We start from the raw sequence: 26447 nt of genomic DNA, 5'->3' as shown, positions 1-26447 counted from the left end.
ACCAGGACTGTGACCAGGACTGTGACAGTAGAATAACCAGGACTGTGACAGTAGAATGACCAGGACTGTGACAGTAGAATGACCAGGACTGTGACAGTAGAATGACCAGGACTGTGACAGTAGAATGACCAGGACTGTGACAGTAGAATGACCAGGACTGTGACCAGGACTGTGACAGTAGAATGACCAGGACTGTGACCAGGACTGTGACAGTAGAATGACCAGGACTGTGACAGTAGAATGACCAGGACTGTGACAGTAGAATGACCAGGACTGTGACAGTAGAATGACCAGGACTGTGACAGTAGAATGACCAGGACTGTGACAGTAGAATGACCAGGACTGTTACAGTAGAATGACCAGGACTGTGACCAGGACTGTGACAGTAGAATGACCAGGACTGCGACCAGGACTGTGACCAGGACTGTGACAGTAGAATGACCAGGACTGTGACAGTAGAATGACCAGGACTGTGACAGTAGAATGACCAGGACTGTGACCAGGACTGTGACAGTAGAATGGCCAGGACTGTGACCAGGACTGTGACAGTAGAATGACCAGGACTGTGACAGTAGAATGACCAGGACTGTGACAGTAGAATGACCAGGACTGTGACCAGGACTGTGACAGTAGAATGGCCAGGACTGTGACCAGGACTGTGACAGTAGAATGACCAGGACTGTGACAGTAGAATGACCAGGACTGTGACAGTACAATAACCAGGACTGTGACAGTAGAATAACCAGGACTGTGACAGTAGAATGACCAGGACTGTGACCAGGACTGTGACAGTAGAATAACCAGGACTGTGACAGTAGAATGACCAGGACTGTGACAGTAGAATGACCAGGACTGTGACAGTAGAATGACCAGGACTGTGACAGTAGAATGACCAGGACTGTGACAGTAGAATGACCAGGACTGTGACCAGGACTGTGACAGTAGAATGACCAGGACTGTGACCAGGACTGTGACAGTAGAATGACCAGGACTGTGACAGTAGAATGACCAGGACTGTGACAGTAGAATGACCAGGACTGTGACCAGGACTGTGACAGTAGAATGACCAGGACTGTGACTAGGACTGTGACAGTAGAATGACCAGGACTGGTCACAGGTATGCAGGGTTGTATCATCTGGAATTAAAAGTCACAATGTCTTCACTATTGTGTTGATACGGCCTAGGTAGCTCAGCCACCCACAGTTTGAATAGACCAGCTGTGGTTTATCGGTAGGCTACTCTAGGCCAGCTGTGGTTTATCAGTAGGCTATTCTAGGACAGCTGTGGTTTATCAGTAGGCTACTCTAGGACAGCTGTGGTTTATCAGTAGGCTACTCTAGGACAGCTGTGGTTTATCAGTAGGCTACTCTAGGACAGCTGTGGTTTATCAGTAGGCTACTCTAGGACAGCTGTGGTTTATCAGTAGGCTACTCTAGGACAGCTGTGGTTTATCAGTAGGCTACTCTAGGACAGCTGTGGTTTATCAGTAGGCTACTCTAGACCAGCTGTGGTTTATCAGTAGACTACCTGTAGCTGTGGTTTATCAGTAGACTACTCTAGACCAGCTGTGGTTTATCGGTAGGCTACTCTAGACCAGCTGTGGTTTATCGGTAGGCTACTCTAGACCAGCTGTGGTTTATCAGTAGACTACTCTAGGACAGCTGTGGTTTACCAGTAGGCTACTCTAGACCAGCTGTGGTTTATCGGTAGGCTACTCTAGACCAGCTGTGGTTTATCAGTAGACTACTCTAGGACAGCTGTGGTTTACCAGTAGGCTACTCTAGACCAGCTGTGGTTTATCAGTAGGCGACTCTAGGACAGCTGTGGTTTATCAGACTGAAGCAGGAGTTGACCAATCAAATCATGAGGCGAATCAGTCTTAACACCAGTAATTTGTCCCTCTTTTCGGTGCTTTTGTGTCAATTATTTTATTAAACAATATAAAGTGTTGGGGCAAATGCCAGTTCAGCAATAGACTCATATAATTCACCACATAATGCTACAAATGAAGAAACACAGTATGTATATACACAGAAGTATGTGGACACCCCTTCAAATGAGTGGATTTGGCTATTTCAGCCACACCCGTTGCTGACATAAAATCAAGCACACAGCCATGCAATCTCCATAGACAAACATTGGCAGTAGAATGGCCATACTGAAGAGCTCAGTGACCTTCAATGTGGCACCGTCATAGGATGCCACCTTTCCAACAAGTCAGTTGGTCAAATTTCTGCCCTGCTAGTGCTGCCCCCCGGTCAACTGTAAGTGCTGCTATTGTGAAGCGGAAACGTCTAGGAGCAACAACGGCTGTGGTAGACCACAGAACGGGACCGCCGAGTGCTGAAGCCCGTGGCAACACTCACTACCGAGTTCCAAACTAACTAACTATGGAAGCAGTTTGGGGAAGGCCCTTTCCTGTTTCAGCATGACAATGCCCCCTGTGCACAAAGTCAGGTCCATACAAAAGTGGTGTGTCGAGATCGGTGTGGAAGAACTTGACTGGCCTGCACAGAATCAGTTGGGGGAGACCCAACTCCATACTAATGCTCATGATTTTGAAATGAGATGTTTGACGACCAGGTGTCCATGTAGTGTATGTATGTTCTGTCTAAATGGTTTTAGTTAGAAGCTCAAAATGTTGAGGCAGTGTCGACATTTAATTATATTTTGGGTGGCAGGAATGGGCTTCCATAAATACAACTATCCCAGGCTCGCTCCCTCCCCCTTGTCGTGTGAGTCGCTCCAGAATTGGAATTGATTAGCATATCACTCAGTAAATCCACACCCCCTTAGTTTCAGACAGTCACCAGGCTCTACGTAACAGCAGCCTGGGGACGAGACCAGACAGAAACAGGGTTTAGTATCTTACCGCTACTAAAGCTGAGTATCAGCAGGCCCTGCGTTTCTATATTCAGCCATCTTGTTCCAGTGCTGAGGAAAATCTTTCTCACACGTGTGTGTGTGTGTGAATTTCCAAGTCATTGTTTTTTTAATTTTTCTAAAAAGATGATAATTTCAGTTCCCTGTTGAAAGTTCGTCACGTTAAACTGAAGAGTTGAAGGGTCTCCAGACTGTGAGCCTGATGGAAACCTACTCCCTGGTCAATACGGTGCCCTTCTGGTCTCAGAGTAACATCCTTTATGTGCCAGTGGTGTGCTGATAGACTGAAGGCAGCACATCCACAAAGCCCTGGGACTTAGACAACGATGTTAGACACAGACACACACTCCCTTTAATCTTCCCCGCCTCGCAGACAGAAACACAAACACGCAACGACAAAACAGACAGAAGCTTTATGTTCCCATCAGGAGAAGCGTAACCTTTCCTAAAGGCTTATCAGTGAATAGTTAAGCAGCAGGATATTTACAAGAAAACAGGAGACGTTGTCCAAAATGGCACCCTATTCCCTTTTACAGAGCACTACTTTAGATCAGAGTCCACATAGGGCTAAGGCCAACGTTAGTGCACTAAACTGGGAATAGAGTTCCATTTTTAGATTCGTCCAGAGACATTCTAAATCATTTTAGTTCCAGGTCAGAGTTCAGCCAATGGTACTGCACTTCACGACCATTGTGATCCTGACAGGACAGGTGGGTTGCTGCGACCGCCTCACACCCACCGGCGAATCCTCATCGAGCAGGAACATGACAGAGGGAGGAGGCACTTTTTTTGATTGGCTGGTTTTCATTGTTCCAAAGTTGTTGTTTTTTAGTCACCTCTTGCCATTGACTCCAGGTTTGGTTGTAGTTCTCTGTCTCGCCACCAGATGGTGGTAGTGTTGTTGTAATTCCTCCATCTCACCACCAGATGGTGGTAGTGTTGCTGTAATTCCTCCATCTCACCACCAGATGGTGGTAGTGTTGCTGTAATTCCTCCATCTCACCACCAGATGGTGGTAGTGTTGCTGTAATTCCTCCATGTCACCACCAGATGGTGGTAGTGTTGCTGTAATTCCTCCATGTCACCACCAGATGGTGGTAGTGTTGCTGTAATTCCTCCATCTCACCAACAGATGGTGGTAGTGTTGCTGTAGTTTTCCATTTCACCACTGGGTTGTAGTGGTGTCAGTCAGGGCCTGATGCAGGAAGGCACTTCGTAGGGAGGCTCTGGGGCAGTTAGGAGGACTGGAGCTCTGATCTGCTATGTCATCAGGATGGGCTTCTGTCTCACCTCCAGGATATCTGATGACAGACAGAGTCAATGAGCAGTCAATACTGTAATTTACACGACAGGGACAGTCCATAATGGCTCCCTGTCCTCTAGAAAGTGTAAAGAATCTAGATAGGAAGACGCTAGCCGCACCCTCAGAGCATGGCCAGACCAGCTGGCTGTTGTGTTATCAGAACATTTTCACTCTCTCTAGCTCAGGTTGTTATCCCCACCATCGTCCCCCTGCCCAAGATGTCCCCCCCAATGGACATTTACCCTGTCCCCCCCCAGGGTCTTGACCTGAGGTGATAGGGAACCATTAGGGACTGATGGTGTGTGGGTCTTGACCTGAGGTGATAGGGAACCATTAGGGACTGATGGTGAGTGGGTCTTGACTTGAGGTGATAGGGAACCATTAGGGACTGATGGTGTGTGGGTCTGGACCTGAGGTGATAGGGAACCATTAGGGACTGATGGTGTGTGGGTCTGGACCTGAGGTGATAGGGAACCATTAGGGACTGATGGTGTGTGGGTCTTGACCTGAGGTGATAGGGAACCATTAGGGACTGATAGTGTGTGGGTCTTGACCTGAGGTGATAGGGAATAGTGACCCATTAGGGACTGATGGTGTGTGGGTCTTGACCTGAGGTGATAGGGAACCATTAGGGACTGATGGTGTGTGGGTCTTGACCTGAGGTGATAGTGACCCATTAGGGACTGATGGTGTGTGGGCCTTGACCTGAGGTGATAGGGAACCATTAGGGACTGATAGTGTGTGGGTCTTGACCTGAGGTGATAGGGAACCATTAGGGACTGATAGTGTGTGGGTCTTGACCTGAGGTGATAGGGAACCATTAGGGACTGATAGTGTGTGGGTCTTGACCTGAGGTGATAAGGAATAGTGACCCATTAGGGACTGATAGTGTGTGGGTCTTGACCTGAGGTGATAGGGAATAGTGACCCATTAGGGACTGATGGTGTGTGGGTCTTGACCTGAGGTGATAGGGAACCATTAGGGACTGATGGTGTGTGGGTCTTGACCTGAGGTGATAGTGACCCATTAAGGACTGATGGTGTGTGGGCCTTGACCTGAGGTGATAGGGAATAGTGACCCATTAGGGACTGATAGTGTGTGGGTCTTGACCTGAGGTGATAGGGAATAGTGACCCATTAGGGACTGATGGTGTGTGGGTCTTGACCTGAGGTGATAGGGAACCATTAGGGACTGATGGTGTGTGGGTCTTGACCTGAGGTGATAGTGACCCATTAAGGACTGATGGTGTGTGGGTCTTGACCTGAGGTGATAGTGACCCATTAAGGACTGATGGTGTGTGGGCCTTGACCTGAGGTGATAGGGAACCATTTGGGACTGATAGTGTGTGGGTCTTGACCTGAGGTGATAGGGAACCATTAGGGACTGATAGTGTGTGGGTCTTGACCTGAGGTGATAAGGAATAGTGACCCATTAGGGACTGATGGTGTGTGGGTCTTGACCTGAGGTGATATGGAATAGTGACCCATTAGGGACTGATAGTGTGTGGGTCTGGACCTGAGGTGATAGGGAACAATTAGGGACTGATGGTGTGTGGGTCTTGACCTGAGGTGATGCGGTGCAGCGGCAGGGTGACGTAGGTCAGGTGGGAGTAAAGCAGGAAGTACTCCTCCGTACGGTTCAGTTTGAGCCAAGATCCCACCAGGGACCGACCTGTACCCGACAGGGAGCGAGACCGCAGGTTGGACTGGTTACACAGGTCTGCATGGGGTCACATGATCCAGGTTATAGGTTAAACACTCTCTCTATTCAACACATCCTGGTTCTACTCTGTCTATTCAACACATCCTGGTTCTACACTCTGTGTCTTCAACACATCCGGGTTCTACACTCTCCCTCTCTCTCTCTCCAACACATCCGGGTTCTACACTCTCCAACACATCCGGGTTCTACACTCTCCAACACATCCGGGTTCTACACTCTCCAACACATCCGGGTTCTACACTCTCCAACACATCCGGGTTCTACACTCTCCAACACATCCGGGTTCTACACTCTCCAACACATCCGGGTTCTACACTCTCCAACACATCCGGGTTCTACACTCTCCAACACATCCTACACAACACGTGGTGTTTGGGTATAAAATATCATTACCCTCGTCGTCCTCTTCCCTGAAGAACTCTTCACTATCGTTGGCTGAGTGACTCTTCTTCATCTCAGTGATACGGTTCCTGGGGACCTTCCGACGGAGAGAAGGGGAGAAGAACGAGGGGCGGTTCCTCTCCGGGGTGGGAGGGGTGCTGAACGACGTCACCTGACCAAACAGAACACAGACAGCCAATCAGAACCAACACCCAGACAGCCAATCAGAACCAACCAATTACAGAGAAAACACCCAGACAGCCAATCAGAACATATCTAATACTACCATCAGTTGCTCTTATACCTGTGTAGTTAAACTGTAGTAAATTAAACATGGCAGTAACTCAGTAGTAATATAACATACTGCAGTAACTCAGTAGTAATATAACATACTGCAGTAACTCAGTAGTAATATAATATACTGCAGTGTATTAAACATGGCAGTACCTCAGTAGTAATATAGTGTATGAAACACGGCAGTAATATTATAGTGTATTAAACACGGCAGTAACTCAGTAGTAATATACTACAGTGTATTAAACATGGCAGTAACTCAGTAGTAATATAATATACTACAGTGTATTAAACATGGCAGTAACTCAGTAGTAATATAATAGTGTATGAAACACGGCAGTACCTCAGTAGTAATATACTACAGTGTATTAAACATGGCAGTACCTCAGTAGTAATATAATAGTGTATTAAACATGGCAGTACCTCAGTAGTAATATAATATACTACAGTGTATTAAACATACTGCAGTAACTCAGTAGTAATATAATATACTACAGTGTATTAAACATACTGCAGTAACTCAGTAGTAATATAATAGTGTATTAAACATACTGCAGTAACTCAGTAGTAATATAATATACTACAGTGTATTACACATGGCAGTAACTCACTAATATAACAGTGTATTAAACATGGCAGTAACTCAGTAGTAATATAATATACTACAGTGTATTAAACATGGCAGTAACTCAGTAGTAATATAATATACTACAGTGTATTAAACATGGCAGTAACTCAGTAGTAATATAATATACTACAGTGTATTAAACATGGCAGTAACTCAGTAGTAATATAATATACTACAGTGTATTAAACATGGCAGTAACTCAGTAGTAACATAATATACTACAGTGTATTAAACATACTGCAGTAACTCAGTAGTAATATAATAGTGTATTAAACATGGCAGTACCTCAGTAGTAATATAATATACTACAGTGTATTAAACATGGCAGTAACTCAGTAGTAATATAATATACTACAGTGTATTAAACATGGCAGTAACTCAGTAGTAATATAACAGTGTATTAAACATGGCAGTAACTCAGTAGTAATATAACAGTGTATTAAACATGGCAGTAACTCAGTAGTAATATAATAGTGTATTAAACATGGCAGTAACTCAGTAGTAATATACTACAGTGTATTAAACATGGCAGTACCTCAGTAGTAATATAATGTATTAAACATGGCAGTAACTCAGTAGTAATATAATATACTACAGTGTATTAAACATGGCAGTACCTCAGTAGTAATATAGTGTATTAAACATGGCAGTACCTCAGTAGTAATTTAATGTCAATCCAGTCTATCCTCCAGAACAACCCCCCAACTGAGTCAAATCCAGTCTATCCTCCAGAACAACCCCCCAACTGAGTCAAATCCAGTCTATCCTCCAGAACAACCCCCCAACTGAGTCAAATCCAGTCTATCCTCCAGAACAACCCCCCCAACTGAGTCAAATCCAGTCTATCCTCCAGAACAACCCCGCAACTGAGTCAAATCCAGTCTATCCTCCAGAACAACCCCCCAACTGAGTCAAATCCAGTCTATCCTCCAGAACAACCCCCCAACTGAGTCAAATCCAGTCTATCCTCCAGAACAACCCCGCAACTGAGTCAAATCCAGTCTATCCTCCAGAACAACCCCCCCAACTGAGTCAAATCCAGTCTATCCTCCAGAACAACCCCGCAACTGAGTCAAATCCAGTCTATCCTCCAGAACAACCCCCCAACTGAGTCAAATCCAGTCTCTGATATCCACAACTCTAGTGGACATCACACTGAACCTCAGTTAAAGGGGGACAGTATCTCAGGACATACAGAACCTCAGGACATACAGAACCTCAGTTAAAGGGGGACAGTATCTCAGGACATACAGAACCTCAGGACATACAGAACCTCAGGACATACAGAACCTCAGGACATACAGAACCTCAGTTAAAGGGGGACAGTATCTCAGGACATACAGAACCTCAGTTAAAGGGGGACAGTACCTCAGGACATACAGAACCTCAGTTAAAGGGGGACAGTACCTCAGGACATACAGAACCTCAGGACATACAGAACCTCAGTTAAAGGGGGACAGTATCTCAGGACATACAGAACCTCAGTTAAAGGGGGGACAGAACCTCAGTTAAAGGGGGGACAGTACCTCAGGACATACAGAACCTCAGGACATACAGAACCTCAGTTAAAGGGGGACAGTACCTCAGGACATACAGAACCTCAGTTAAAGGGAGACAGTACCTCAGGACATACAGAACCTCAGTTAAAGGGGGATAGTATCTCAGGACATACAGAACCTCAGTTAAAGGGGGATAGTATCTCAGGACATACAAAACCTCAGGACATTATGAAACCATTTCCCCTCCATGTATATCTATGTACCTGAGAACATGGAATGTTTGTGGTTCTACCATAATGCTTTCCCGACCCTCTAGTCTAGCGGACGGTCAGCGCCCCGACCCTCTAGTCTAGCGGACGGTCAGAGCCCCGACCCTCTAGTCTAGCGGACGGTCAGCGCCCCGACCCTCTAGTCTAGCGGACGGTCAGCGCCCCGACCCTCTAGTCTAGCGGACGGTCAGCGCCCCGACCCTCTAGTCTAGCGGACGGTCAGCGCCCCGACCCTCTAGTCTAGCGGACGGTCAGCGTCCTGACCCTCTAGTCTAGCGGACGGTCAGCGTCCTGACCCTCTAGTCTAGCGGACGGTCAGCGTCCTGACCCTCTAGTCTAGCGGACGGTCAGCGTGTTTGTGTGTGTACACTGAGTGTACAAAACATTAAGAACACGTTCCTGATATTGAGTTACACCCCCTTTTGCCCTCAGAACAGCCTCAATTCTTTGGGATATGGACTCTACAAGGTGTCCAAAGCGTTCCACAGGGATGCTGGTCCATGTTGACTCTACAAGGTGTCCAAAGTCTTCCACAGGGAAGCTGGTCCATGTTGACACCAACGCTTCCCACAGCTGTATCAAGTTGGCTGGATGTCCTTTGGGTGGTGGACCGTTCTTGATACACACAGGAAACTGTTGAGTGTGTAAAACCCAGCAGCGTTGAAGTTCTTGACTCAAACCGGTGCGCCTGGCACCTACTACCGTACCCCGTTCAAAGGAACTTAAATCTTTAGTCTTGCCCATTCACCCGCTGAATGGCACACACATACAATCCATGTCTCAATTGTCTCAAGGTTTAAAAATCCTTCTTCAACCACCTGTCTCCTCCCCTTCATCTACGCTGATTGAAGTGGATTTAACAGGTGACATCAATCAGGGATCACAGCATTCACCTGGTCAGTCGGTCATGGAAAGAGAAGGTGTTCCTAATGTGTCCATGCACGTTTTTTGTGTGTCCTAACCCTCTCGTATATGTGTGTGTGTGCGTGCGTGCCTATTTGTCTACTCTACCTACCCTCTCGTGTAGGGGTGAGTCCAGGTCCTCCTCTGTGCCGCAGGGGGACGTGTCTCCGGTCGGGACCCGGCTGACCGCCATCTCAGCGTGACCTTTGCCCTGCGGCCCCTTCATCCTGACAAACTCCATGTTGTTGTACTTATAGAAGCCGAACGACATGCGCTGGGCCATCTTCGCTGCCACACTCACCTACAAGACAAACACACAACAGGAAGACTTGATATGGATCGTTTTGAATCTTGTCTTGTATTTTACCATCAACTACAAAGTCCTGTGTTTTTCTCTTAGTAATGTCTTGTCCACAAACTACAAAGTCCTGTGTTTTTCTGTTAGTAATGTCTGGTCCACAAACTACAAAGTCCTGTGTTTTTCTGTTAGTAATGTCTGGTCCACAAACTACAAAGTCCTGTGTTTTTCTGTTAGTAATGTCTGGTCCACAAACTACAAAGTCCTGTGTTTTTCTGTTAGTAATGTCTGGTCCACAAACTACAAAGTCCTGTGTTTTTCTGTTAGTAATGTCTTGTCCACAAAGTCCTGTGTTTTTCTGTTAGTAATGTCTGGTCCACAAACTACAAAATCCTGTGTTTTTCTGTTAGTAATGTCTGGTCCACAAAGTCCTGTGTTTTTCTCTGTTAGTAATGTCTGTAAACTCCATTTCATTAAGACAAACATATCCAGTTTCCTTCTTTCCAAGGTCTTTATGTAATTCAAGCAGTAAAGTTTCTCACAGCTTGAGGCTGATTTCACATTTTCACAGAATATTCAGAAAGATGTTTCTACAACTTGATTGGAGTCCACCTGTCATAAATTAAATTGATTGGACTTACTTTGGAAAAGCACACACCTGTCTATATGAGGCCGAAGGAATTGTCCACAGAGCTCCGAAACAGGATTGTGTCGAGGCACAGATCTGGGGAAGGGTACCAAAGCATTTCTGCAGCCTTGAAGGTCTCCAAGAACACAGTGGCCTCCATCATTCTCAAATGGAAGACGTTTGAAACCACCAAGACTCTTCCTAGAGCCGGCTGCCTGGCCAAGCTGAGAAATCAGAGAGAAGGGCCTTGGTCAGGGAGGTGACCAAGAACCCAATGGTCACTCTGGCAGAGCTCCAGAGTTCCTCTGTGGAGATGGGAGAACCTTCCAGAAGGACAACCATCTCTGCAGCACTCCACCAATCAGGCCTTTATGGTAGAGTGGCCAGACGGAAGCCAATCCTCAGTAAAAGGCACATGACAGCCCTCTTGGAGTTTGCCAAAAGGAATCTCAGACCATGAGAAACAAGATTCTCTGGTCTGATTGAACTCTTTGGCCTGAAGGCCAAACGTCATGTCTCGAGGAAACCTGGCAGCATCCCTATGGTGAAGCATGGTGGTGGCGGCATCATGCTGTGGGGATGTTTTTCAGCGGCAGGGACTGGGAGACTAGTCAGGATCGAGGGAAAGAAGAATGGAGCAAAGTACAGAGAGATCCTTGATGAAAAGCTGCTCCAGAGCGCTCAGGACCTCAGACTGGGGTGAAGGTTCACCTTCCGACAGGACAATAACCCTAAGCACACAGACAAGACAACGCAGGAGTGGCTTCAGGACAAGTCTCAATGTCCTTGAGTGGCCCGGCCAGAGCCCGGACTTGAACACGATCCAACATCTCTGGAGAGACCTGAAAATAGCTGTGCAGCAACACTCCCCATCCAACCTGACAGAGAGGATCTGCAGAGAAGAATGGGATAAACTCCCCAAATACAGGTGTGCCAAGCTTGTAGCGTCAGACCCAAGAAGACTCGAGGCTGTAATCACTGACAAAGTACTGAGTAAAGGGTCTGAATACTTATGTAAATTTGATATTTAAAAAAAATTATTAACACAATTGCAAAAATGCTTGTCGTATTGTGTGTAGATTGATGATTTAAAAAAAATAATGATAATAATAATGAAATAAATAGAATAATGATGTAACACATTTTGGGGAAAAAGTCTACGGGTTCGCAAACTTTCCAAATACACTGTAGGGGAATTCTCCAGAGAGAGGAATCCCAGATATATATCTATAGAGTAGAGAGACATCCCAGATATACATCTATAGAGTAGAGAGACTTACTCTGTTGTCGTAAACCTTCAGAGAGGAATCCCAGATAGATATCTATAGAGTAGAGAGACTTACCCTGTTGTCGTAAACCTTCTTCAGAGCTTCGTAGCGGATGGAACCTTGGAAGACGACTCCTTGGAACGTGTTGCTCTTATCACTGGCTACCAACTCCACACACACCATCTCCCCCTCACCTACCGTCATGTCACAGAACACCTACACACAGAGAGAGAGAGACAGAGAGAGACAGAGAGAGAGACAGAGAGAGAGAGAGAGAGAGAGAGAGACAGAGAGGGATACACACAGAGAGAGAGAGACAGAGAGACAGACAGAGAGACAGACAGAGAGGGAGACAGAGAGGGAGACAGAGAGGGAGACAGAGAGAGACAGGGAGAGAGAGACGCACACGTTAGAACAGTGATTCTCAACTAGTGGGTTGCGACCCAAATTGGGTCTCGGGAGGTTCTGAATGGGTCGCGGGTAACTCTAATGAACGTATCCTCTGCAGCAGAGGTAACTCTGGGTCTTCATCTCATGTGGCGGTCCTCATGAGAGACAGTTAACTCTAATGAACTGATCCTCTGCAGCAGAGGTAACTCTGGGCCTTCCTTTCCTGTGGCGGTCCTCATGAGAGACAGTTAACTCTAATGAACTGATCCTCTGCAGCAGAGGTAACTCTGGGTCTTCCTGTCCTGTGGCAGTCCTCATGAGAGACAGTTAACTCTAATGAACTGATCCTCTGCAGCAGAGGTAACTCTGGGTCTTCCTTTCCTGTGGCAGTCCTCATGAGAGACAGTTAACTCTAATGAACTGATCCTCTGCAGCAGAGGTAACTCTGGGTCTTCCTGTCCTGTGGCAGTCCTCATGAGAGACAGTTAACTCTAATGAACTGATCCTCTGCAGCAGAGGTAACTCTGGGTCTTCCTTTCCTGTGGCAGTCCTCATGAGAGACAGTTAACTCTAATGAACTGATCCTCTGCAGCAGAGGTAACTCTGGGTCTTCCTGTCCTGTGGCAGTCCTCATGAGAGACAGTTAACTCTAATGAACTGATCCTCTGCAGCAGAGGTAACTCTGGGTCTTCCTGTCCTGTGGCAGTCCTCATGAGAGACAGTTAACTCTAATGAACTGATCCTCTGCAGCAGAGGTAACTCTGGGTCTTCCTTTCCTGTGGCGGTCCTCATGAGAGACAGTTAACTCTAATGAACTGATCCTCTGCAGCAGAGGTAACTCTGGGTCTTCCTTTCCTGTGGCGGTCCTCATGAGAGACAGTTTCATCATAGTGCTTGATGGTTTTTACGACTGCACTTGAACATAAATACAATTTGTTTTGATTTTGAAGAAACTTTCCAAGTTATTGACATTTCCTGGATTAACTGACCTTCATGTCTTAAAGTAACGATGGACTGTTGTTTCTCTTTGCTTATTTGAGCTGTTCTTGACATAATATGGTCTTTTACCAAATAGGGCTCTTTTGTATACCACCCCTACCTTGTCACAACACAACTGACAGGCTCGAACCCATTAAGTAAAGAAATTCAACAAATTAACTTTTAATAAAACACACCTGTTAATTGTAAAGCCTTCCAGGTGACTACCTCATGAAACTTAGGGCTCCCGAGTGGCAGGGGTCTAAGGCGTCACTACAGTCCCTGGTTCGAATCCAGGCTGTATCACATCCGGACGTGATTGGGAGTCCCATAGGGCAGCGCACAATTGGCCCAGCGTTGTCTGGGTTTGGCCGGGGTAGGCTGTCATTGTAAATAAGAATTGATTCTTGACTGACTTGCCTCGTTAAATAAAGGTTAAATAAAAACACATTTAAAAAGCTGGTTGAGAGAATGCCCAGAGTGCAAAGCTGTCATCAAGGCAAAGGGTGGCTACTTTGAAGAATCTACAATATATTTTGATTTGTTTAACACTTTTTTTGGTTACTACATGATTCCATATGTGTTATTTCATAGTTTTGATGTCTTCACAAATTATTCTACAATGTAGAAAATAGTAAAAATAAAGAAAAACCCTGGAATGAGTAGGTGTGTCCAAACGTTTAACTGGTACTGTATATTATACTATATGTACTGTATGTATTTTTAAAATAACTTTTAAAAATACTGTGATTTAAATGATCAGCAGCGCTATTAAGTGGATTTGGTCGTCGTTGTCTGAAACCAGTGAACTTTACATTCTTCAAGAATATGGGCAACATTGTATTGTCATACAATTGGTTAATTAAATATCAATATAGCATTAAAAAAAAATATTTTTCTATATTATTTTCCGCGATGTGAATATTAGGTCGCGACAGACAAAGTTCGATTATGTTTCCCGAAGCAAAACCGGTTGAGAACCGCTGCGTTAGAATACGGAGTGTCTGTTTACAAGAATGGTTTGCACAGTCAAGTCGTTTAGCTGAGAAAGCTGATACCAGGAACTGAAAAGACCGGTTCAATCACTGCTGTTTTATATTTTCACTGTAAAAACGTAAAGAAAGTCATCGATTTCCTTCCCAGGAAAATAATCCATTAATACACTAGAATCAGGGGTCTGCCATGAGGTTAATACACTAGAATCAGGGGTCTGCCATGAGGTTAATACACTAGAATCAGGGGTCTGCCATGAGGTTAATACACTAGAATCAGGGGTCTGCCATGAGGTTAATACACTAGAATCAGGGGTCTGCCATGAGGTTAATACACTAGAATCAGGGGTCTGCCATGAGGTTAATACACTAGAATCAGGGGTCTGCCATGAGGTTAATACACTAGAATCAGGGGTCTGCCATGAGGTTAATACACTAGAATCAGGGGTCTGCCATGAGGTTAATACACTGGAATCAGGGGTCTGCCATGAGGTTAATACACTAGAATCAGGGGTCTGCCATGAGGTTAATACACTAGAATCAGGGGTCTGCCATGAGGTTAATACACTGGAATCAGGGGTCTGCCATGAGGTTAATACACTAGAATCAGGGGTCTGCCATTAATACACTAGAATCAGGGGTCTGCCATGAGGTTAATACACTAGAACCAGGGGTCTGCCATGAGGTTAATACACTAGAATCAGGGGACTGCCATGAGGTTAATACACTAGAATCAGGGGTCTGCCATGAGGTTAATACACTAGAATCAGGGGTCTGCCATGAGGTTAATACACTAGAATCAGGGGTCTGCCATGAGGTTAATACACTAGAATCAGGGGTCTGCCATGAGGTTAATACACTAGAATCAGGGGTCTGCCATGAGGTTAATACACTAGAATCAGGGGTCTGCCATGAGGTTAATACACTAGAATCAGGGGTCTGCCATGAGGTTAATACACTAGAATCAGGGGTCTGCCATGAGGTTAATACACTAGAATCAGGGGTCTGCCATGAGGTTAATACACTAGAATCAGGGGTCTGCCATGAGGTTAATACACTAGAATCAGGGGTCTGCCATGAGGTTAATACACTAGAATCAGTGGTCTGCCATGAGGTTAATACACTAGAATCAGGGGTCTGCCATGAGGTTAATACACTAGAATCAGGGGTCTGCCATGAGGTTAATACACTAGAATCAGGGGTCTGCCATGAGGTTAATACACTAGAATCAGGGGTCTGCCATGAGGTTAATACACTAGAATCAGGCGTCTGCCATGAGGTTAATACACTGGAATCAGGGGACTGCCATGAGGTTAATACACTACAATCAGGGGTCTGCCATGAGGTTAATACACTAGAATCAGGGGTCTGCCATGAGGTTAATACACTAGAATCAGGGGTCTGCCATGAGGTTAATACACTAGAATCAGGGGACTGCCATGAGGTTAATACACTAGAATCAGGGGTCTGCCATGAGGTTAATACACTAGAATCAGGGGTCTGCCATGAGGTTAATACACTAGAATCAGGGGTCTGTGGCTTTTAAATGGACCGACAGCTTCAGGGGTGTATTCATTAGTTAGATTCCGTTGTGAAAAATGTCTTGTCTGTTGCTAAAACGTTTTGCAACGGAAACCGTTTACTCTAACGAACCAACGGAAGCAGGGGAAATGGAATGAAACGGGGGAGGTTCCTACCTGAATTTGTACCAATAGAAACTCTCGTTTTCATTGTAAAACGTTTTCCATTTGGAGTAAATGGTTTCCGCTTTGCAACGGAGACCGAATAATGAATACAGCCCAGGTCACACTTCAACACACAGCCCATCTCCCAGGGGGCCCTTCTAGAGGCCCCGGCAGTCAATCACAACCTGTCAGGTGCCTGATTGGGCTGGGGAGGGGATTGTGGGCGGTTGTCACGGTTACCTCCTCAAAGTTGTCAATCATGAAGAAGATGTTGGGGTAGCTCATCTTAGACTCCTCTCCTTTACTGTCCATGGCGTGTTTACTTGGTGACGCATACACTTGCTGTGATGAGAGAGAGAGGAAGAGAGAAAATAAGGGAAAGAGAGGGACCAGGAGAGATACAGAGAAAGGGAGAGGAAGGGGGGAGAGAGAGAGAGAGAGGAAGGGGGGAGAGAGAGAGGAAGGGGGGAGAGAGAGAGGAAGGGGGGGAGAGAGAGAGGAAGGGAAAGAGGGACGAGGAGAGAGCGAGAAAGGGTGAGAGAGCGAGAAAGGGTGAGAGAGCGAGAAAGGGTGAGAGAGAGAGAGAGAGAGCGAGAAAGGGTGAGAGAGAGAGAGAGAGAGCGAGAAAGGGTGAGAGAGAGAGAGAGAGAGAGAGAGAAAGGGTGAGAGAGAGAGAGAGAGCGAGATAGGGGGGGAGAGAGAGAGAGAGCGAGAAAGGGGGAGAGAGAGAGAGCGAGAAAGGGGGAGAGAGAGAGAGAGCGAGAAAGGGGGAGAGAGAGAGAGAGAGAGAGAGAGCGAGAAAGGTGGGAGAGAGAGAGAGCGAGAAAGGTGGGAGAGAGAGAGAGCGAGAAAGGTGGAGAGAGAGAGAGAGAGAGAGCGAGAGAGCGAGGAAGAGAGAGAAACCGAGAGAGAGAGAGAGAAAGCAAGAAAGAGAGAGTTACTGGGTCAGGTTCTGTAGAGGCCCATCTATCCATAGCTACATCAGTAAATCCAATGGGATGTAGTCTGAAGAGTCCTGTCTCTTACCTGAGACTTCTTCCTGTGAATGTGGATGTCTCCTGCGTCTGAGCGCGTGCAGACGGCACACGTCACCACATAGTCCAGCTGATAGAAAAAAAAAAAAGAGGTCATGAACTTGGTTTTATTCAACCATATTCTGAACTAGAGTTTCCTGGAAAATTACAAGTGGCCCAGTGGTCTAAGGTACTGCATCGCAGTGCTAGAGGCTGAGCGCGTACAGACCTGGGTTCATTCAACTGGCAACTAAAGTCAGCCTGCAGACACCCGGCCTGCCACAAGGAGTCGCTAGAGAGCCACGAGCCAAGTAAAGCTCATCGCTCTCTAGCGACTCCTTGTGGCGGGCCGGGTGTCTGCAGGCTGACTTCAGTCGCCAGTTGAACAGTGTTTCCTCCGACACATTGGTGCGGCTGACTTCCGGGTTGGGCTGGCGGGTGTTAAGGAGCGCGGTTTGGCGTGTCATGTTTCAGAGAACGCACGACTCCACCTTCGCCTCCCGAGCCCGTTTGGGGAGTTGCAACGATGAGACAAGATCGAAATTGGGGAGAATAAGGGGAAAATATTTCATAGATAACATTTTTACACCCAAAGTGTGATGGGTGACAATATTAGGCTATCACTATCAATGACGTGTTATCCTAGTGAATGACGTGTTAGCCCATAGGCCTATATGTTTTGGTTTGAATCACAGCTAAAGATGCCAAATAACAATTAAGCACATTAATCCCCTTTAGAACCAGTGTAAAGCGAAACTGGAATACATAGGCAGCCAAACTGGAATACATAGACAGCCAAACTGGAATACACAGACAGCCAAACTGGAATACACAGACAGCCAAACTGGAATACACAGACAGCCAAACAGGCCTACATAGACAGCCAAACAGACAGCCAAACTGGAATACATAGACAGCCAAACTGGAATACATAGACAGCCAAACTGGAATACATAGACAGCCAAACTGGAATACACAGACAGCCAAACTGGCCTACACAGACAGCCAAACTGGCCTACATAGACAGCCAAACTGGCCTACAGACAGCCAAACTGGCATACAGACAGCCAAACTGGCATACAGACAGCCAAACTGGCATACACAGACAGCCAAACTGGCATACACAGACAGCCAAACTGGCACACATAGACAGCCAAACTGGCCTACATAGACAGCCAAACTGGCCTACATAGACAGCCAAACTGGCCTACATAGACAGCCAAACTGGCCTACATAGACAGCCAAACTGGCCTACATAGACAGCCAAACTGGCCTACATAGACAGCCAAACTGGCACACATAGACAGCCAAACTGGCACACATAGACAGCCAAACTGGAACACAGACAGCCAAACTGGCATACATAGACAGCCAAACTGGCCTACATAGACAGCCAAACTGGCACACATAGACAGCCAAACTGGCACACATAGACAGCCAAACTGGAACACAGACAGCCAAACTGGCCTACATAGACAGCCAAACTGGCCTACATAGACAGCCAAACTGGCCTACATAGACAGCCAAACTGGCCTACATAGACAGCCAAACTGGCCTACATAGACAGCCAAACTGGCCTACATAGACAGCCAAACTGGCCTACATAGACAGCCAAACTGGCCTACATAGACAGCCAAACTGGCCTACATAGACAGCCAAACTGGCCTACATAGACAGCCAAACTGGCCTACATAGACAGCCAAACTGGCCTACATAGACAGCCAAACTGGCCTACATAGACAGCCAAACTGGCCTACATAGACAGCCAAACTGGCCTACATAGACAGCCAAACTGGCCTACATAGACAGCCAAACTGGCCTACATAGACAGCCAAACTGGCCTACATAGACAGCCAAACTGGCCTACATAGACAGCCAAACTGGCCTACATAGACAGCCAAACTGGCCTACATAGACAGCCAAACTGGCCTACATAGACAGCCAAACTGGAATATATCATTAATTGCATTTTGGAACATTTCGTGCTCATAGCCTCCTGCCGGGGGCATTGCTGCCATTTAGGAACATTTCGTGCTCATAGCCTCCTGCCGGGGGCATTGCTGCCATTTAGGAACATCGTGCTCATAGCCTCCTGCCGGGGGCATTGCTGCCATTTAGGAACATCGTGCTCATAGCCTCCTGCCGGGGGCATTGCTGCCATTTAGGAACATCGTGCTCATAGCCTCCTGCCGGGGGCATGGCTGCCATTTAGGAACATCGTGCTCATAGCCTCCTGCCGGGGGCATTGCTGCCATTTAGGAACATCGTGCTCATAGCCTCCTGCCGGGGGCATGGCTGCCATTTAGGAACATCGTGCTCATAGCCTCCTGCCGGGGGCATTGCTGCCATTTAGGAACATCGTGCTCATAGCCTCCTGCCGGGGGCATGGCTGCCATTTAGGAACATCGTGCTCATAGCCTCCTGCCGGGGGCATTGCTGCCATTTAGGAACATCGTGCTCATAGCCTCCTGCCGGGGGCATTGCTGCCATTTAGGAACATCGTGCTCATAGCCTCCTGCCGGGGGCATTGCTGCCATTTAGGAACATCGTGCTCATAGCCTCCTGCCGGGGGCATTGCTGCCATTTAGGAACATCGTGCTCATAGCCTCCTGCCGGGGGCATTGCTGCCATTTAGGAACATCGTGCTCATAGCCTCCTGCCGGGGGCATTGCTGCCATTTAGGAACATCGTGCTCATAGCCTCCTGCCGGGGGCATTGCTTTCATTTAGGAACATCGTGCTCATAGCCTCCTGCCGGGGGCATTGCTGCCATTTAGGAACATCGTGCTCATAGCCTCCTGCCGGGGGCATTGCTGCCATTTAGGAACATCGTGCTGATAGCCTCCTGCCAGGGGCATTGCTGCCATTTAGGAACATCGTGCTCATAGCCTCCTGCCAGGGGCATTGCTGCCATTTAGGAACATCGTGCTCATAGCCTCCTGCCAGGGGCATTGCTGCCATTTAGGAACATCGTGCTCATAGCCTCCTGCCAGGGGCATTGCTGCCATTTAGGAACATCGTGCTCATAGCCTCCTGCCGGGGGCATTGCTGCCATTTAGGAACATCGTGCTCATAGCCTCCTGCCGGGGGCATTGCTGCCATTTAGGAACATCGTGCTCATAGCCTCCTGCCGGGGGCATTGCTGCCATTTAGGAACATCGTGCTCATAGCCTCCTGCCAGGGGCATTGCTGCCATTTAGGAACATCGTGCTCATAGTCTCCTGCCAGGGGCATTGCTGCCATTTAGGAACATCGTGCTCATAGCCTCCTGCCGGGGGCATTGCTGCCATTTAGGAACATCGTGCTCATAGCCTCCTGCCGGGGGCATTGCTGCCATTTAGGAACATCGTGCTCATAGCCTCCTGCCAGGGGCATTGCTGCCATTTAGGAACATCGTGCTCATAGCCTCCTGCCGGGGGCATTGCTGCCAATTTAGGAACATCGTGCTCATAGCCTCCTGCCAGGGGCATTGCTGCCATTTAGGAACATCGTGCTCATAGCCTCCTGCCGGGGGCATTGCTGCCATTTAGGAACATCGTGCTCATAGCCTCCTGCCAGGGGCATTGCTGCCATTTAGGAACATCGTGCTCATAGCCTCCTGCCGGGGGCATTGCTGCCATTTAGGAACATCGTGCTCATAGCCTCCTGCCGGGGGCATGGCTGCCATTTAGGAACATCGTGCTCATAGCCTCCTGCCGGGGGCATTGCTGCCATTTAGGAACATCGTGCTCATAGCCTCCTGCCGGGGGCATTGCTGCCATTTAGGAACATCGTGCTCATAGCCTCCTGCCGGGGGCATGGCTGCCATTTAGGAACATCGTGCTCATAGCCTCCTGCCGGGGGCATTGCTGCCATTTAGGAACATCGTGCTCATAGCCTCCTGCCGGGGGCATTGCTGCCATTTAGGAACATCGTGCTCATAGCCTCCTGCCGGGGGCATTGCTGCCATTTAGGAACATCGTGCTCATAGCCTCCTGCCGGGGGCATTGCTGCCATTTAGGAACATCGTGCTCATAGCCTCCTGCCGGGGGCATTTCTGCCATTTAGGAACATCGTGCTCATAGCCTCCTGCCGGGGGCATTGCTGCCATTTAGGAACATCGTGCTCATAGCCTCCTGCCGGGGGCATTGCTGCCATTTAGGAACATCGTGCTCATAGCCTCCTGCCGGGGGCATGGCTGCCATTTAGGAACATCGTTCTCATAGCCTCCTGCCGGGGGCATGGCTGCCATTTAGGAACATCGTGCTCATAGCCTCCTGCCGGGGGCATTGCTGCCATTTAGGAACATCGTGCTCATAGCCTCCTGCCGGGGGCATTGCTGCCATTTAGGAACATCGTGCTCATAGCCTCCTGCCGGGGGCATTGCTGCCATTTAGGAACATCGTGCTCATAGCCTCCTGCCAGGGGCATTGCTGCCATTTAGGAACATCGTGCTCATAGCCTCCTGCCGGGGGCATTGCTGCCATTTAGGAACATCGTGCTCATAGCCTCCTGCCGGGGGCATTGCTGCCATTTAGGAACATCGTGCTCATAGCCTCCTGCCGGGGGCATTGCTGCCATTTAGGAACATCGTGCTCATAGCCTCCTGCCGGGTGCATGGCTGCCATTTAGGAACATCGTGCTCATAGCCTCCTGCCGGGGGCATGGCTGCCATTTAGGAACATCGTGCTCATAGCCTCCTGCCGGGGGCATTGCTGCCATTTAGGAACATCGTGCTCATAGCCTCCTGCCGGGGGCATTGCTGCCATTTAGGAACATCGTGCTCATAGCCTCCTGCCGGGGGCATTGCTGCCATTTAGGAACATCGTGCTCATAGCCTCCTGCCGGGGGCATTGCTGCCATTTAGGAACATCGTGCTCATAGCCTCCTGCCGGGGGCATTGCTGCCATTTAGTAACATTGTGCTCATAGCCTCCTGCCGGGGGCATGGCTGCCATTTAGGAACATCGTGCTCATAGCCTCCTGCCAGGGGCATTGCTGCCATTTAGGAACATCGTGCTCATAGCCTCCTGCCGGGGGCATTGCTGCCATTTAGGAACATCGTGCTCATAGCCTCCTGCCGGGGGCATTGCTGCCATTTAGGAACATCGTGCTCATAGCCTCCTGCCGGGGGCATTGCTGCCATTTAGGAACATCGTGCTCATAGCCTCCTGCCGGGGGCATTGCTGCCATTTAGGAACATTGTGCTCATAGCCTCCTGCCGGGGGCATTGCTGCCATTTAGGAACATCGTGCTCATAGCCTCCTGCCAGGGGCATTGCTGCCATTTAGGAACATCGTGCTCAAAGCCTCCTGCCAGGGGCATTGCTGCCATTTAGGAACATCGTGCTCATAGCCTCCTGCCGGGGGCATTGCTGCCATTTAGGAACATCGTGCTCATAGCCTGTGAGGTGGACCCAAGATGGCTGCTAGAAGGACCCAAGATGGCTGCTAGAAGGACCCAAGATGGCTGCTAGAAGGACCCAAGATGGCTGCTAGAAGGACCCAAGATGGCTGCTAGAAGGACCCAAGATGGCTGCTAGAAGGACCCGATCACGTGACGGGCAATGGCTAATAAAAATGTGGATATCTGAGAGAGCCATGTGAGTGGGTCGGCCTGGTTAGTACTGGGACGGGAGACAGCCTGTTCAGGGTCGGGCCTGGTTAGTACTGGGACGGGAGACAACCTGCTCAGGGTCGGGCCTGGTTAGTACTGGGACAACCTGTTCAGGGTCGGGCCTGGTTAGTACTGGGACAACCTGTTCAGGGTCGGGCCTGGATAGTACTGGGACAACCTGTTCAGGGTCGGGCCTGGATAGTACTGGGACGGGAGACAGCCTGTTCAGGGTCGGGCCTGGATAGTACTGGGACAACCTGTTCAGGGTCGGGCCTGGTTAGTACTGGGACGGGAGACAACCTGTTCAGGGTCGGCCTGGTTAGTACTGGGACAGCCTGTTCAGGGTCGGGCCTGGATAGTACTGGGACGGGAGGCAACCTGTTCAGGGTCGGGCCTGGTTAGTACTGGGACGGGAGACAGCCTGTTCAGGGTCGGCCTGGTTAGTACTGGGACGGGAGACAACCTGTTCAGGGTCGGCCTGGTTAGCACTGGGACGGGAGGCAACCTGTTCAGGGTCGGGCCTGGTTAGTACTGGGACAGCCTGTTCAGGGTCGGGCCTGGATAGTACTGGGACGGGAGGCAACCTGTTCAGGGTCGGCCTGGTTAGTACTGGGACAGCCTGTTCAGGGTCGGGCCTGGATAGTACTGGGACGGGAGGCAACCTGTTCAGGGTCGGGCCTGGTTAGTACTGGGACGGGAGACAGCCTGTTCAGGGTCAGGCCTGGTTAGTACTGGGACAGGAGACAGCCTGTTCAGGGTCGGCCTGGTTAGTACTGGGACGGGAGACAACCTGTTCAGGGTCGGGCCTGGTTAGTACTGGGACGGGAGACAGCCTGTTCAGGGTCGGCCTGGTTAGTACTGGGACGGCCTGTTCAGGGTCGGGCCTGGTTAGTACTGGGACGGGAGACAGCCTGTTCAGGGTCGGGCCTGGTTAGTACTGGGACAGGAGGCAACCTGTTCAGGGTCGGCCTGGTTAGTACTGGGACGGGAGGCAACCTGTTCAGGGTCGGGCCTGGTTAGTACTGGGACAGCCTGTTCAGGGTCGGGCCTGGATAGTACTGGGACGGGAGGCAACCTGTTCAGGGTCGGCCTGGTTAGTACTGGGACAGCCTGTTCAGGGTCGGGCCTGGATAGTACTGGGACGGGAGGCAACCTGTTCAGGGTCGGGCCTGGTTAGTACTGGGACGGGAGACAGCCTGTTCAGGGTCGGCCTGGTTAGTACTGGGACGGGAGGCAACCTGTTCAGGGTCGGGCCTGGTTAGTACTGGGACGGGAGACAACCTGCTCAGGGTCGGGCCTGGTTAGCACTGGGACGGGAGGCAACCTGTTCAGGGTCGGGCCTGGTTAGTACTGGGACGGGAGACAACCTGCTCAGGGTCGGGCCTGGTTAGCACTGGGACGGGAGGCAACCTGTTCAGGGTCAGGCCTGGTTAGTACTGGGACAGCCTGTTCAGGGTCGGGCCTGGATAGTACTGGGACGGGAGGCAACCTGTTCAGGGTCGGGCCTGGTTAGTACTGGGACAGGAGACAACCTGTTCAGGGTCGGGCCTGGATAGTACTGGGACAGCCTGTTCAGGGTCGGGCCTGGATAGTACTGGGACGGGAGGCAACCTGTTCAGGGTCGGCCTGGTTAGTACTGGGACGGGAGACAACCTGTTCAGGGTCGGCCTGGTTAGTACTGGGACGGGAGACAGCCTGTTCAGGGTCGGCCTGGTTAGTACTGGGACGGCCTGTTCAGGGTCGGGCCTGGTTAGTACTGGGACGGGAGACAGCCTGTTAAGGGTCGGCCTGGTTAGTACTGGGACGGGAGACAACCTGTTCAGGGTCGGGCCTGGTTAGTACTGGGACGGGAGACAACCTGTTCAGGGTCGGCCTGGTTAGTACTGGGACGGGAGACAACCTGTTCAGGGTCGGGCCTGGTTAGTACTGGGACGGGAGACAGCCTGTTCAGGGTCGGGCCTGGTTAGTACTGGGACAGGAGACAGCCTGTTCAGGGTCGGCCGGGTTAGTACTGGGACGGGAGACAGCCTGTTCAGGGTCGGGCCTGGTTAGTACTGGGACGGGAGACAGCCTGTTCAGGGTCGGCCTGGTTAGTACTGGGACGGGAGACAACCTGTTCAGGGTCGGGCCTGGTTAGTACTGGGACGGGAGACAGCCTGTTCAGGGTCGGCCTGGTTAGTACTGGGACGGGAGACAACCTGTTCAGGGTCGGCCTGGTTAGCACTGGGACGTGAGACAGCCTGTTCAGGGTCGGGCCTGGTTAGTACTGGGACGGCCTGTTCAGGGTCGGGCCTGGTTAGTACTGGGACGGCCTGTTCAGGGTCGGGCCTGGTTAGTACTGGGACGGGAGACAACCTGTTCAGGGTCAGGCCTGGTTAGTACTGGGACAGGAGACAGCCTGTTCAGGGTCGGGCCTGGTTAGTACTGGGACGGCCTGTTCAGGGTCGGGCCTGGTTAGTACTGGGACGGCCTGTTCAGGGTCGGGCCTGGTTAGTACTGGGACGGGAGACAACCTGTTCAGGGTCAGGCCTGGTTAGTACTGGGACAGGAGACAGCCTGTTCAGGGTCGGGCCTGGTTAGTACTGGGACGGGAGACAACCTGTTCAGGGTCGGGCCTGGTTAGTACTGGGACGGCCTGTTCAGGGTCGGGCCTGGTTAGTACTGGGACGGCCTGTTCAGGGTCGGGCCTGGTTAGTACTGGGACGGGAGACAACCTGTTCAGGGTCGGGCCTGGTTAGTACTGGGACGACCTGTTCAGGGTCGGGCCTGGTTAGTACTGGGACGGGAGGCAACCTGTTCAGGGTCGGGCCTGGTTAGTACTGGGACGGGAGGCAACCTGTTCAGGGTCGGGCCTGGTTAGTACTGGGACAGGAGACAGCCTGGGAATGAGCATGTTGTCATACCAACCTTCATTAAGATCAGATTCAGGTAAACACTCTCCTCCCAGTCGATGTCAGGTTCTCCTAAACCTGGAAGCTTCTTAGAGTCTCTCCTGTACACCTCCACATCTACCTGGAATATACAGAGATATATTATAGAATCATATCCACATCTACCAGGAATATACAGAGATATATTATAGAATCATATCCACATCTACCTGGAATATACAGAGATATATTATAGAATCATATCCACATCTACCTGGAATATACAGAGATATATTATAGAATCATTTCCACATCTACCTGGAATACAGAGATATATTATAGAATCATATCCACATCTACCTGGAATATACAGACGTGACAATTACACTGAATTATCCCACCTACAATACACAACACCGCCCTTCACTATTTGAACACTGTAGTCTCTTTGCTGCTGACTTCCAGTGTGATGATCATATAGTCTGGTTGTATAGAAATGTCCTGATGCAGCACACAGAGTGCAGGTTAAATCAACCCTGGCTATACTCCAGGACAGCTCCTTAGCTCAGCTACATCTCACCCTTCAACGACCCCCAGCCACAGCTCACCCTTCAACGACCCCCAGCCACATCTCACCCTTCAACGACCTCCGGCCCAGCCACATCTCACCCTTCAACGACCCCCAGCCCAGCCACATCACACCCTTCAACGACCCCCAGCCCAACCACATCAAACCCTTCAACGACCCCCAGCCACATCTCACCCTTCAACGACCCCCAGCCACATCTCACCCTTCAACGACCCCCAGCCACATCTCACCCTTCAACGACCCCCAGCCACATCTCACCC

General features: G+C 49.4%; 1 protein-coding gene across 1 annotated transcript in view; it reads right to left on the bottom strand.

Annotated features, from left to right (window-relative positions):
• Positions 1 to 1913: 1913 nt before the first annotated feature.
• The window catches only part of LOC139393028 (uncharacterized protein KIAA0930 homolog), an 87795-nt gene continuing 63261 nt past the window's right edge, over positions 1914 to 26447 (bottom strand). Inside the window, exons 3-10 of the mRNA XM_071141347.1 lie at positions 25636 to 25740; positions 17149 to 17226; positions 16363 to 16464; positions 12153 to 12293; positions 9996 to 10184; positions 6303 to 6462; positions 5751 to 5906; positions 1914 to 4185 (exon numbers count right to left, since the gene is read on the bottom strand). Of these exons, the coding sequence (XP_070997448.1) occupies positions 4145 to 4185; positions 5751 to 5906; positions 6303 to 6462; positions 9996 to 10184; positions 12153 to 12293; positions 16363 to 16464; positions 17149 to 17226; positions 25636 to 25740 (972 nt within the window). The 3' untranslated portion in view covers positions 1914 to 4144. The remainder of the gene's footprint in view (positions 4186 to 5750; positions 5907 to 6302; positions 6463 to 9995; positions 10185 to 12152; positions 12294 to 16362; positions 16465 to 17148; positions 17227 to 25635; positions 25741 to 26447) is intronic.

This window comes from Oncorhynchus clarkii, chromosome 33, assembly GCF_045791955.1.
Source record: "Oncorhynchus clarkii lewisi isolate Uvic-CL-2024 chromosome 33, UVic_Ocla_1.0, whole genome shotgun sequence".
In the NCBI taxonomy this organism is placed as follows: Eukaryota; Metazoa; Chordata; class Actinopteri; order Salmoniformes; family Salmonidae; genus Oncorhynchus; species Oncorhynchus clarkii.
The sequence above is the reverse complement of the archived record's forward strand: the minus strand, read 5'-3'. Positions and strand labels throughout refer to the sequence as shown.